The following is a 15224-nucleotide window of genomic DNA, read 5'->3' on the forward strand; positions in this document are numbered from 1 at the left end:
ATACATGTGTACATGCTGTATGTGGGTGCAAGTATGGGTATACAACATGTGTACATGCTGTATGTCGGTGCAAGTATGGGCATACATGTGTACATGCTGTATGTGGGTGCAAGTATGGGTATACATGTGTACATGCTGTATGTGGGTGCAAGTATGGGTATACATGTGTACATGCTGTATGTGGGTGCAGATATGGGCATACATGTGTACATTGTGTATATGGGTGCAAGTATGGGCATACATGTGTACATGCTGTATGTGGATGCAAGTATGGGTATACATGTGTACATGCTGTATGTGGGTGCAAGTATGGGCATACATGTGTACATGCTGTATGTGGGTGCAAGTATGGGCATACATGTGTACATGCTGGATGTGGGTGCAGGTATGGGTATACATGTGTATATGCTGTATGTGGGTGCAAGTATGGGCATACATGTGTACATGCTGGATGTGGGTGCAGGTATGGGTATACATGTGTATATGCTGTATGTGGGTGCAGGTATGAGCATACATGTGTACATGGTGTATATGGATCCAAGTATGGGCATACATGTGTACATGCTGTATGTGGGTGCAAGTATGGGCATACATGTGTACATGCTGTATGTGGGTGCAAGTATGGGCATACATGTGTACATGCTGTATGTGGGTGCAAGTATGGGCATACATGTGTACATGCTGTATGTGGGTGCAAGTATGGGTATACATGTGTACATGCTGTATGTGGGTGCAAGTATGGGTATGCATGTGTACATGCTGTATGTGGGTGCAGGTATGGGCATACATGTGTACATGCTGTATGTGGGTGCAAGTATGGGCATACATGTGTACATGCTGTATGTGGGTGCAAGTATGGGCATACATGTGTACATGCTGGATGTGGGTGCAAGTATGGCTATACATATGTACATGCTGTATGTGGGTGCAGGTATGGGCATACATGCTGTATGTGGGTGCAAGTATGGGTATACATGTGTACATGCTGTATGTGGGTGCAGGTATGGGCATACATGTGCACATGCTGTATGTGGGTGCAAGTATGGGCATACATGTGTACATGCTGGATGTGGGTGCAAGTATGGGCATGCATGTGTACATGCTGTATGTGGGTGCAAGTATGGGCATACATGTGTACATGCTGTATGTGGGTGCAAGTATGGGTGTACAAGTGTACATGCTGTATGTGGGTGCAAGTATGGGTGTACAAGTGTACATGCTGTATGTGGGTGCAAGTATGGGTGTACAAGTGTACATGCTGTATGTGGGTGCAAGTATGGGCATACATGCTGTATGTGGGTGCAAGTATGGGTATACATGTGTACATGCTGTATGTGGGTGCAAGTATGGGCATACATGTGTACATGCTGGATGTGGGTGCAAGTATGGGCATACATGTGTACATGCTGTATGTGGGTGCAAGTATGCGCATGCATGTGTACATGCTGGATGTGGGTGCAAGTATGGGCATACATGTGTACATGCTGGATGTGGGTGCAAGTATGGGTATACATGTGTACATGCTGGATGTGGGTGCAAGTATGGGTATACATGTGTACATGCTGGATGTGGGTGCAAGTATGGGTATACATGTGTACATGCTGTATGTGGGTGCAAGTATGGGCATACATGAGTACATGCTGCATGTGGGTGCAACTATGGGTATACATGTGTACATGCTGTATGTGGGTGCAGGTATGGGCATACATGTGTACATGGTGTATATGGGTGCAAGTATGGGCATACATGTGTGCATGTGAGTATATGTATGTGTAGATACCGTATGTGTACATTGGGGTGTGTGCACTGATGCCAGGAATGTGTGTAGATTAGAAGGGAATGGACCTGCCTGATAATGCAGAACCCCTTTTTGTACATTTATATTTCAGACATCTCCAGAACGAGAAGCTTTGCAGTCTGACCGCCTCCATGCGCAGAAACCTGACCACTATACTGAATGACAGCAGCACGTCGGCCTCAGCATGGAGGGAAGACAGCCTATTCAGCTTCACATACGGGGTCATGCTAAGGTATATCACCCACACAATAAAACAGCCTACTCTCTGTCATCCTGAATACAGTATAGGTTAGATAGGTAGGTGTACGCAGTATAGGTTTGATAGGTAGGTGTACGCAATATAGGTTAGATAGGTAGGTGTACGCAGTATAGGTTAGATAGGTAGGTGCCCGCAGTATAGGTTTGATAGGTAGGTGCACGCAGTATAGGTTAGATAGGTAGGTGTACGCAGTATAGGTTAGATAGGTAGGTGCCCGCAGTATAGGTTAGATAGATAGGTTCCAGCAGTATAGGTTATATAGGTAAGTGCCACCAGTATAGGTTAGCTAGGTAGGTGCCTGCAGCATACGTAGCCAGTATAGTTGCCCCCGGTATACAGGTTAGATAGGTAGGTGCCCCCATATAGGTTAGATAGGTAGGTGTTCCTAGCAAATGTTAGCTAGGTATGTGCCTCCAGCATAGGTAGCCAGTATAGATGCCCCCAGTATAGGTTAGATAGGTAGGTGCCCCATATAGGTTAAAAAGGTAGGTGCCCGCCATATAGGTAGGTGCCCACCATATAGGTTAGATAGTTAGGTGCCCACAGTATAGGTTAGGTAGATAGGTGCCCACAGTATAGGTTAGATAGGTAGGTGCCCGCTGTATTGGTTAGATAGGTAGGTGCCCACAGTATAGGTTAGAAGGGTAGGTGCACGCGGTGTAGGTTAGATAGGTAGGTGCACGCAGTGTAGGTTAGATAGGTAGGTGCCCGCAGTATAGGTTAGATAGATAGGTGCCCACAGTATAGGTTATAAAGGTAGGTGCACGCAGTGTAGGTTAGATAGGTAGGTGCACGCAGTATAGATTAGATAGGTAGGTATATGCTGTATAGGTTAGATAGGCAGGTGCCCGCAGTATAGGTTAGATCAGTGTTCTCCCCAGGCTCTTTTAGCCGGGTGCTCCACCCGGCTAGATTTGGTGACCACCCGGCTGTCATCGGGTCACCTCCTCACCTCCTCCTATGCTGTAAGTAGAGTTGCCCTGCATTTTCATCTCACCCCACCCGGCTACTTTTTCCTGCCACCCGGCTACTATTTCATGCCACCCGGCTGGAAAATAATTCTGGGGAGAACACTGTAGATAGGTAGATGTACGCAGTGTAGGTTAAATAGGTAGGTGTACGCAGTATAGGATAGCTAGGTAGGTGTACGCAGTGTAGGTAAGATAGGTAGGTGTACGCAGTATAGGTTAGATAGGTAGGTGCCCGCAATATAGGTTAGATAGGTAGGTGCCCGCAGTGTAGGTTAGATAGGTAGGCGCACGCAGTATAGGTTAGATAGGTAGGTGCACGCAGTATAGATTAGATAGGTAGGTGTACGCAGTATAGGTTAGATAGGTAGGTGCCCGCAGTATAGGTTTGATAGGTAGGTGTTCCTAGCAAATGTTAGCTAGGTATGTGCTTCCAGCATAGGTAGCCAGTATAGATGCCCCCAGTATAGGTTAGCTAGGTAGGTGTACGCAGTATAGGTTAGATAGGTAGGTGCCCGCAGTATAGGTTTGATAGGTAGGTGCCCGCAATATAGGTTAGATAGGTAGGTGCACGCAGTGTAGGTTAGATAGGTAGGTGTTCCTAGCAAATGTTTGCTAGGTATGTGCCTCTAGCATAGGTAGCCAATATAGATGCCCCCAGTATAGGTTAGATAGGTAGGTGCCCCCATAAAGGTTAGATGGGTAGGTGCCCCCATATAGGTTAAAAAGGTAGGTGCCCGCCATATAGGTTAGATAGGTAGGTGCCCACAGTATAGGTTAGATAGATAGGTGTCCACAGTATAGGTTAGATAGATAGGTGCCCACAGTATAGGTTAGATAGATAGGTGCCCACAGTATAGGTTAGATAGATAGGTGCCCACAGTATAGGTTAGATAGGTAGGTGCCCGCAGTATAGGTTAGATAGGTAGGTGCACACTGTGTAGGTTAGATAGGTAGGTGCCCACAGTATAGGTTAGATAGGTAGGTGCCCTGCTCCCGGGATATAGGTAGATAGGTAGGTGCCCGCAGTATAGGTTAGATAGGTAGGTGTCCGCAGTATAGGTTATACAGATAGGTGCCTGCAGTATAGGTTAGATAGGAAAGTGCCCGCAGTATAGGTAGATAGGTAGGTGCCCGCAGTATAGGTTAGATAGGTAGGTGCCCTGCCCGCAGTATAGGTTAGATAAATAGGTGCCCTGCCCGCAGTATAGGTTAGATAGATAGGTTCCCGTAGTATAGGTTAGATAGGTAGGTTCCCCCAGTATAGGTTAGATAGGTAGGTGCCCCCAGTAAAGGTTAGATAGGTAGGCGCCCCCAGTATAGGTTAGATAGGTAGGTGCCTGCAGTATAGGTTAGATAGGTAGATGCCTGCAGTATAGGTAGATAGGTAGGCACACGCAGTATAGGTTAGATAGGTAGGTGCCCCCAGTATAGGTTAGATAGGTAGGTGCCTGCAGTATAGGTTAGATAGGTAGGTGCCCGCAGTATAGGTTAGATAGGTAGGTTCCCCCAGTATAGGTAGAAAGGTAGGCACACGCAGTATAGGTTAGATAGGTAGGTGCCCCAGTATAGGTTAGATAAGTAGGTTCCCCCAGTATATATTAGATAGGTAGGTGCCCCCAGTAAAGGTTAGATAGGTAGGCGCCCCCAGTATAGGTTAGATAGATAGGCACACACAGTATAGGTTAGATTGGTAGGTGCCTCCAGCATAAGGGTGGGGGAGAGCAGGTATATCGCTACAACTCACCTTCCTCGTTCCCCGCACGCAGCCCCTAACTTCTTCCTGCCCTGACGTGTGTCACATTGGTAAGAGCGTCCCCTGTGATGAAATGCGGTCATTTCATCACAGGGGGCGCTGTTACCAACGCGACTGACGCCAGGACAGGAAGGAGATAGAGGCTGCGTGCGTGGATCGAGGAAGGTGTAGCGCTATGCCTGCTCTCCCTCGCCGCTGCCCTCCCCCCACCTGCCGCTCCGCCTGCCAATCAGGGCAGTCGCACTCTCCGCACTGGCTTGGAAACGGGCCTGGTGTGTAATTTTATTCCTGCTTCCAGAGGATGCTTTCTCTGCTGCCTTTCGCAGGCTCCCGATCACATGACCCGCAGGGGTTTGGGGACCAATCTTTTTTGCAGGGGGCCCTGTTAAGTCTTGTTAGGTCCCTGCTTTTAGGTCATATTATCCTCTATAATAAAACCTCTGTGTCCCTGCGTGTGCTGTCTCTGTGTAGCTGGTCCGTGCTTCTTGTTACTGTACATGTGCGCAGCACGGACCCAGCCTCACAGATACAGGACAGGGCCAGGGAGCCGGGCGGGCGTGTGAGCGGGTGGCCGGGTGTGCAGTGGGTGCGCGCGGCGGGTGTGCGTGCACGTGTGCGGCGGGTGCGCACACGCAGTAACATGCGGCGGCGAGAAACAGACCCTAAAGCCTGTTTTTAAACGGGCTTTGGTCTACTAGTGCAGAATATAAAGTTCCAAAAGTGATGAGAAGCTTTTATACACCCCTGTGGAAGGTGAAGTGTCTGTGAAATGTCATCCTCAAGTTTTGCCAGCAGAGGGAGCTTGTGCTCCATTATCTGGCTGCGGCGTGCCGCGTGCTGTGAGTACAGGAAAAGGATTATGGCTGTTATTATTAGGATGACCAGGCTTCCTCTTATGCCCAGACAGGTCCACTTTTTCCGACCTGTCCGGGGCGTCCTGGCGGGTTTTTGACATGTCCGGGTAGTGAAGAGCCATTTGGGAGCCGAACAAGCCAGCTCTTTAAAGGGAGCCGAGCGGTCAGGCCAGAAGAGCCGATGCTTTCTAAAGAGCCAGAATTCCCATCACTAGACTCAGTCTAGTGATGGGAATTCTGACTCTTTAAGCATCGGCTCTTCTGGCTCGGCCGCTCGGCTCCCAAAGAGCCGGCTCGTTCGGCTCTCAAAACGGCTCTTCATCACCGCTAACACACATCAGATCAGCGGTGAGCAGGAGATGGGAACCAGTAAAGACCGGCGCATAGCAGCCGCACAGTGGACTTTAAATGCTGGACGTGACCGATGATGTCACTTCCTGCATTTGAATTCACCGACGTGCGGCTGGTGTGGCTGACTCCTATCTCCTGCTCACCGCCGATCTGAGGTGCGTTAGCGGTGGCAGCTGCACCGCAGGGGAGAACGAGGGAGGTATATTTAGGCAGCCGCACGCAGCATGGGGCAAAGAGCATTTTGTGGGGAAATGTGCTGCCAATCTCATTGCATTTGTGGGGAATATGCTGCCAATCTCATTGCATTTGTGGGGAAATCTGCTGCCAATAAGATTGCATTTGTAAGGAAATCTGCTGCCTATAAGATTGCATTTGTGCAAAATCTGCTGCCAATAAGATTGCATTTGTGGGGAAATCTGCTGCCAATAAAATTGCATTTGTGGGGAAATCTGCTGCCAATCTCATAGCATTTGTGGTGAAATGTGCTGCCAATCTCATTGCATTTGTGGGGAAATCTGCTGCCAATAAAATTGCATTTGTGGGGAAATCTGCTGCCAATCTCATAGCATTTGTGGTGAAATGTGCTGCCAATCTCATTGCATTTGTGGGAAAATCTGCTGCCAATCTCATTGCATTTGTGGGGAAATCTTCTGCCAATCTCATTGCATTTGTGGGGAAATCTGCTGCCAATCTCATTGCATTTGTGGGGAAATCTTCTGCCAATCTCATTGCATTTGTGGGGAAATCTGCTGCCAATCTCATTGCATTTGTGGGGAAATCTGCTGCCAATCTGATTGCATTTGTGGGGAAATATGCTGCCAATCTGATTACATTTGTGGGGAAATCTGTTGCCAATCTCATTGCATTTTGTGGGGAAATCTTCTGCGAATCTGATTGCATTTTGTGGTCGGCCGGCCCTCCACCATGTGGTCTGGAAAAAAAAACTGCCCTCCATGCCCGCAAAGTTGGACAGCACACTGATAAGGTCTTGTATATTTGGCCCCACCCATGACCACGCCCACATGCTGTTGTGATCATCCTCTTTTTTTGGAAATCAAAATATGGTCACCCTATTATTATAAGGAGGATTATTGATATGCATTTCATTATTGTAAAGACTTTCTGTGACACTCTACAGAGCTCATTACAGTGATGTGTCCCTCAAGAGTTCACCATCATATCTATGTCCAATCTGAGGAAATCAGACCGCTGGATGGAGGAGGAAACCCCTGTATCATATAAACTCCATGCAGATAGTGTCCAAGCTGCATATTGAGCCTGGGAATCTAGTGACCCAGGGCGAGTTCTCACCCCAGTTATTCTGTTACCCATTATAGTGCAAGCTTTTCTAGTGCTCCCAATTATAGTGCCCTCTTTTCTTGGTGCCTCCAGCTATACTGCCCCCAGCTATAGTATTCCCACTAATAGTGATCGCTATGATTGTACCCCCAGTTATAGTGCCCTCAACTATAGTGCCCCCAGTTATAGTGCCCTCCACTATAGTGCCCCCAGTTATAATGCCCTCCACTATAGTGCCCCCAGTTATAATGCCCTCCACTATAGTGCCCCCAGTTATAATGACCTCCACTATAGTGCTCCCAGTTATAATGCCCTCCACTATAGTGCCCCCAGTTATAGTGCCCTCAACTATAGTGCCCCCAGTTATAGTGCCCTCCACTGTAGTGCCCTCAGTTATAATGCCCTCCACTATAGTGCCCCCAGTTATAATTCCCTCCACTATAGTGCCCCCAGTTATAATGCCCTCCACTATAGTGCCCCCAGTTATAGTGCCCTCCACTATAGTGCCCCCAGTTATAATGCCCTCCACTATAGTGCCCCCAGTTATAATGCCCTCCACTATAGTGCCCCCAGTTATAGTGCCCTCCACTATAGTGCCCCCAGTTATAGTGCCCTCTACTATAGTGCCCCCAGTTATAGTGCCCTCCACTATAGTGCCCCCAGTTATAGTGCCCTCCACTATAGTGCCCCCAGTTATAGTGCCCTCCACTATAGTGCCCCCAGTTATAGTGCCCTCCACTATAGTGCCCCCAGTTATAATGCCCTCCACTATAGTGCCCCCAGTTATAGTGCCCTCCACTATAGTGCCCCCAGTTATAATTCCCTCCACTATAGTGCCCCCAGTTATAATGCCCTCCACTATAGTGCCCCCAGTTATAGTGCCCTCAACTATTGTGCCCCCAGTTATAGTGCCCTCCACTATAGTGCCCCCAGTTATAGTGCCCTCCACTATAGTGCCCCCAGTTATAATGCCCTCCACTATAGTCCCCAATGATACTTTCTTTCATTTTATGCCACCCACTGAACCATACTCTATTGTTATGTACCCTGTTATACTTCTCTCCATTATTATGCACCAGTTATAGAGCCCTCTATTATAGTGCCCCCAGCTACACTGCTCCACATTGAGAGCAGTGCCCTTGATTAAAGTGTCCCCAGTTATATTGCCCTCCATTGTAGTGCCGCCAGTAATAGCGTCCATCATTGTAGTCCCCAATGCTAGTTCTCACCATTTTACGACCCCAGCTAAACCACACTCCATTCTTATGTACCCTGTTATACTTCTCTTAAGTATTATGCACCCAGTTATAGTGCCACAGCTACACTGCCCTCCATTGTAGTGCCCCCAGTTATAGTGTCCTACAATGTAGTCCCCAATGTTAGATTCCTCCATAAGTGCATACAGTTATATGGGCCCTCACTGTATTGCCCCAGTTACAGTGCCTCCCTATTAGTGACCTCAGTTATACTGTCCTCCATTATAGTAACACCAGATATAGTACCCTCCATTATGGAGTCCCCAGTTATAGTGGTCTAATCATTATGCCCCAGTTATGGTGCCCTCCATTATAGTGAAATCAGTTATAGAATCTTCTATTACAGTGCTGCCAATTACAGCTCCTTTTATTACAGGAGCCCCAGCTACAGTTTCCTCCATTATAGTTCTGTCAGCTACAGTACCCCCAGCTATAGTATCTTCCATTATAATCCCTAAGTTACAATGCTCTCCATTATTGTGCCCCCAGTTATATTACCCCCAGTTATAGTGCTTCCCATTATAATCCCTCCAGTTATACACCCACCATTGTGCCCCCAGTTATATTACCCCCAGCTATAGTGCTTCCCATTATAATCCTTCCAGTTATACAGCCACCATTGTGCCCCCAGCTATAGTGCTTCCCATTATAATCCTTCCAGTTATACAGCCACCATTGTGCCTCCAGTTATATTACCCCCAGTTATAGTGCTTCCCATTATAATCCCTCCAGTTTTACACCCACCATTGTGCCCCCAGTTATATTACCCCCAGTTATAGTGCTTCCCATTATAATCCTTCCAGTTATACACCCACCATTGTGCCCCCAGTTATATTACCCCCAGTTATAGTGCTTCCCATTATCATCCTTCCAGTTATACAGCCACCATTGTGCCTCCAGTTATATTACCCCCAGTTATAGTGCTTCCCATTATAATCCCTCCAGTTATACACCCACCATTGTGCCCCCAGTTATATTACCCCCAGCTATAGTGCTTCCCATTATAATCCTTCCAGTTATACAGCCACCATTGTGCCCCCAGCTATAGTGCTTCCCATTATAATCCTTCCAGTTATACAGCCACCATTGTGCCTCCAGTTATATTACCCCCAGTTATAGTGCTTCCCATTATAATCCCTCCAGTTTTACAGCCACCATTGTGCCTCCAGTTATATTACCCCCAGTTATAGTGCTTCCCATTATAATCCTTCCAGTTATACAGCCACCATTGTGCCTCCAGTTATATTACCCCCAGTTATAGTGCTTCCCATTATAATCCTTCCAGTTATACAGCCACCATTGTGCCCCCAGCTATAGTGCTTCCCATTATAATCCTTCCAGTTATACAGCCACCATTGTGCCTCCAGTTATATTACCCCCAGTTATAGTGCTTCCCATTATAATCCCTCCAGTTTTACAGCCACCATTGTGCCTCCAGTTATATTACCCCCAGTTATAGTGCTTCCCATTATAATCCTTCCAGTTATACAGCCACCATTGTGCCTCCAGTTATATTACCCCCAGTTATAGTGCTTCCCATTATAATCCTTCCAGTTATACAGCCACCACTGTGCCTCCAGTTATATTACCCCCAGTTATAGTGCTTCCCATTATAATCCTTCCAGTTATACAGCCACCATTGTGCCTCCAGTTATATTACCCCCAGTTATAGTGCTTCCCATTATAATCCTTCCAGTTATACAGCCACCATTGTGCCTCCAGTTATATTACCCCCAGTTATAGTGCTTCCCATTATAATCCTTCCAGTTATACAGCCACCATTGTGCCCCCAGTTATATTACCCCCAGTTATAGTGCTTCCCATTATAATCCCTCCAGTTATACAGCCACCATTCTTAACCTCCACTAATAGTGTCCCCCCGTCTTAGTGATGTCCATTGTAATTTCCCCAGTAATAGTGTTCTTCATTGCAATGTCCCCAGTTATAGTGCCCCCAGTTATAATATTCTCCATTGTAATGCCTCCAGTTATACTGCCCCCAGTTATAATGCTCTCCATTATAATGTCCCCAGTTATAGTGTCCCCCAGTTATAGGGGGTCTCACCATATGACTGCCATGGGCATTGGCTCAGAATACAATGCCCCACCCCCCACTCATACCCGTCATGTGACTGCAGCTTCCTGTGGTTCAGGGCTGGATATCAAATGAATCACCCAATCTACCTCTTATCCCAGCAGGGGACGCACCATATGACTGCCACATAGATGATAGCCATGGACAATGTCCCCCCATACTGGTCATGTGACTGCAGCCTCCTGTGTTTCAGGGCTGGCTATCTGATGATGAATCACCCAATCTACCCACATCCCAGCAGGGGACGCACCATATGACTGCCACATAGACATTAGCCATGGACAATGCCCCATACCGGTCATGTGACTTCTGCCTCCAGTGTTTCAGGGTTTGCTGTACACGGGGTTGGAGTACACGGGGGTGCCTGCAGCCTCCTGTGTTTCAGGGCTGGCTATCTGATAAATCACTCAATCTACCCACATCCCAGCAGGGGGCGCACCATATGACTGCCACATTAACAATAGCTATTGGTGATGGGAATTCCGGCTCTTCTCAGAGAATCGGCTCTTCTGAATCGGCTCCCATTAAAGAGCCGGCTCTTACGGCTCTCAATTGGCTCTTTATTAAATATCACTAGACACCACTCAGAATCAGCGTAAAGGCCCCGCCCCCATCTCCATGACAACTCCAGACTGCTTCTCTGCTGGGGCAATCCCTCCTGCTACTGCTCTGCTCCGCCCCATACACTCCTACAAGCTGCAAGAGGAGGACTACATCTCCCAGCATGCCTCAGCGCCCTTTATTACATAGGAAAGCAGGGCTATGTGGGGTGGCTGAGGCGTCGGCTCTCCTCAAAGTGGGAGTCGGCTCTTGTCGTTCACAGCAAAGAGCCCCATCACGAATAGCCATGGACAATGTCCCCCGTCCCATACTGGTCATGTGACTTCTGCCTCCCGTGTTTCAGGGTTGGCTGTCAGGTTCGGAGTACAATGCCCCTTCCCCCCCCACACACACACACTGGTCATGTGACTGCAGCCTCCTGTGATTCAGGGCCGGCTGTCTGGTTCGGAGTACAATGCCCCCCTCCAACACACACACACACGTCATGTGACTGCTGCCTCCTGTGTTTCAGGGCCGGCTGTCTGGTTCGGAGTACAATGCCCCCCTCCAACACACACACACACGTCATGTGACTGCTGCCTCCTGTGTTTCAGGGCCGGCTGTCTGGTTCGGAGTACAATGCCCCCCTCCAACACACACACACACACACACACACGTCATGTGACTGCTGCCTCCTGTGTTTCAGGGCCGGCTGTCTGGTTCGGAGTACAATGCCCCCCCTCCAACACACACACACACATCATGTGACTGCTGCCTCCTGTGTTTCAGGGCCGGCTGTCTGGTTCGGAGTACAATGCCCCCCTCCAACACACACACACACATCATGTGACTGCTGCCTCCTGTGTTTCAGGGCCGGCTGTCTGGTTCGGAGTACAATGCCCCCCTCCAACACACACACACACACATCATGTGACTGCTGCCTCCTGTGTTTCAGGGCCGGCTGTCTGGTTCGGAGTACAATGCCCCTCCAACACACACACACACACACATCATGTGACTGCTGCCTCCTGTGTTTCAGGGCCGGCTGTCTGGTTCGGAGTACAATGGCCCCCTCCAACACACACACACACACGTCATGTGACTGCTGCCTCCTGTGTTTCAGGGACCGGCTGTCTGGTTTAGAGTACAATGCCCTCCATACCGGTCATGTGACTGCTGCCTCCTGTGTTTCAGGGTTGGCTGTCTGGTTTAGAGTAAAATGCCCCCCCCCGCCCCATACCGGTCATGTGACTGCTGTCTCCTGTGTTTCAGGGCCGGCTGTTTGGTAGTGATGGGTCGTTCGCGAACGAGCCAGCTCTAAGAGCCGGCTCTTTGCTGCGAATGACAAGAGCCGGTGCTCATTTTAAGAAGAGCCGATGTCTGTGAGTCACTCACCAGTGCGCTTTGCTCTGTAATAAAGAGCACTGAGGCATGCCGGGAGATGTAGTCCTCCTCCTGTAGCTTGTAGGAGTGTATGGGGCGGAGCAGAGCAGCAGCAGCAAGAGGGATTGCCCCACTCAGAGAAGCAGCCTGGAGTTGTCATGGAGACAGGGCGGGGCTTTTCTTCTGTATCTGAGTGGCTTCTAATGATATTAAAGAGGAGCTGTTAGGTATAGGGTCTCAGAGAAAAAAACAATATATCAGTAGCTAAATATTGGCTGTACTTACATTACATATGCATTTCACTGTCCACGTTTGGATTTCACAGAATTTTTATATAGTATTTGCAGAGAATGATGCTCCTGACAGCTCATGGCAGGTTCCATGTTTGTCTGTCTCCTATGAAGCCAATTGTGATGTAATATCCTCCCTCCTTCCTGATGATTCGGATCAGGATCAAAGTTCCCAATGGTTCATGATCCGGACAACACTATTGTGCAGTGAATATTAATTAGCCATGTGGCTAGGAACAATAGCGACTCATGCAGTATACTTTAATGGAACATGTGCCCTGTGATCTTTCAGTGCTGTGAGTTTTAGGCTGCTGTTACAAGCTGCTGTAACATGAGCCTGTAACTTCCCACTATGAAAGCAGCCTTAGGGCGGGATAGGGAAATGAAGGGGAGGACCCAAGGTAGTGCAGTGAGGAGAAGAAGCAGCCCCAGAATGCTTTGCAGTATCTGTTATGTGTCCTGCCGGCCTCCTTAGGAGCTTGGGAATAACAGCCTTGCTGTTCAGCAATCATCAAAGTAAGAGAGATTTTTAACTTCAGTATTGCCTTTTTGGCTTCCTTCTAAACTGTTTAACACAGGAGAATAGAGGTTTAAATTAGTTTTGCAGCCTGACAGTTACTCTTTAAATGAAGAGCCGTTTGAGAGCCATACGAGCCGGCACTTTAATGGGAGCCGAGCCAAAGGAGCCGATTCTCTTAAAAGAGACGGAATTCCCATCACTACTGTTTGGTTCAGAGTAAATGCCCCCATACCGATCATGTGACTGCTGCCTCCTGTGTTTCAGGGCTGGCTGTCTGGTTTGGAGTACAATGCCCCTCCCCCCACACGCACTGGTCATGTGACTGCTGCCTTATGTGTTTCAGGAATGGCTGTCTGGTTTAGAGTACTATGCCCCCCGCCCCATACCGGTCATGTGACTGCTGCCTCCTGTGTTTCAGGGCCGACTGTCTGTTTTAAAGTACAATCCCCCCCCCCCCCCCATCACACACACACACACTGGTCATGTGACTGCAGCCTCCTGTGTTTCAGGGCTGGATTTCTGACGCTCTTTGGATCTTGTGAGCTATCAGATTCTCCGGTGGAAGATCTCCGACACTCAAAGGAGGTGTACAGAGAGTTCCGGAGGTTTGACAAGCTGCTCATGAAGACCGCCCGGAATGCGTTATCTGCAGGTAAGATATACGGTTATGCAAGGAGAGGAGGACATTATAGTGAGTCAATTGTGAACCAATGCCATAAGTGTATCTCGAGAATACACTGAGGTCCTCAATGCCATTAATGGGCAATCTGAGACCATAACACAACCCTGGTAATCAATCTATGGAAAATGGTTGTGCAGTGTGTGTAGTGGAAGTCGATTACTCTCTGAATCAATCCCACTCGATTGTTTTGGAACATTGGGCAGAAATGATTATGTGTATGGCAAGCTTTACTCATATGCTGTTTTTAGGATTTGGCCTGGAAATCTGCTGAATATCTGTAGAGACAGGTATTACGGTGGCCATACCTCTAACAATTTTGCCATCAATCGACCATCTGATTTGATAGTAATTATCAAATCGGACATTCCTGATTGATGATTCAATCGATTTTGGAAGAGAAACAGTCAAATGTATCGAGCGAACAAGCTGGAAAATCCGACAGATCCCCTTAAATGTTATATGTGCCCCCCGGTGCCGGTGCATTAAATTCTCTCACCTGTCCGTCCTCCGCGAGTCCACCTGCTCTACCTCAGCATATTCGGGTCCCACGTGGCTTCCATGTACAGCAATGACGCACGTGTAATGTGGCACAAGCACTACTGCTATGCACGGCAGTCACGTGGGACGTAAATGAGGAAGTAGAGTAGGTGGACTACCGGCAGCTGGATAGGTGAGAGATTTAGTACATGGGCACTGGGGGGCAGGGCAGTTTCTAGGCTAAATTGCACCCAGGGCGAGGGTGTAAAAATTGCGCCCCCTTCCCCCCACCCCCATGGACTTCGGAACCCTTACTCTTTAGGAACAGAAACACAGCCACAGGTCACAAGTATATCTGCCTACTTTCTAGTGACCAGCCGCTCATCCAGGAGGAAGCAGGAAAACACCCAGGCGAGGAGAGCCTGGAAAGCAGACTCCTCAATGGGTGCCGCGCACTGACAGCCTGCAGTACCGCTACAAGACATCAGGTGTCATCAAGTGGTGGTGACATGCTGATGACTTGAAGTCTGACGCAGGCAGCTTAGGAGGAGTCAAGGAAGGTGATCGTGCTGGTAATCTTCTTTCTTCTTCCATTTGGCTGCACCGCACGTCACCAGCTCCCTAGTGGTAATGTCCTTCTGTCTGCGCCCCCTTTCATATACTTGCTGGTCTGCGCCCAGTGCGGTCGCCCTGCCCG

The 15224-nt window shown here is 48.5% G+C and overlaps 1 protein-coding gene across 1 annotated transcript in view; it reads left to right on the forward strand.

Moving 5' to 3' along the window:
- PTGIS (prostaglandin I2 synthase) overlaps positions 1-15224 on the forward strand; it is a 58138-nt gene that overhangs the window by 14798 nt on the left and 28116 nt on the right. Inside the window, exons 4-5 of the mRNA XM_068264446.1 lie at positions 1890-2030; positions 13878-14020. Of these exons, the coding sequence (XP_068120547.1) occupies positions 1890-2030; positions 13878-14020 (284 nt within the window). The remainder of the gene's footprint in view (positions 1-1889; positions 2031-13877; positions 14021-15224) is intronic.

Source organism: Hyperolius riggenbachi, chromosome 12 (assembly GCF_040937935.1).
Source record: "Hyperolius riggenbachi isolate aHypRig1 chromosome 12, aHypRig1.pri, whole genome shotgun sequence".
NCBI lineage: Eukaryota > Metazoa > Chordata > Amphibia > Anura > Hyperoliidae > Hyperolius > Hyperolius riggenbachi.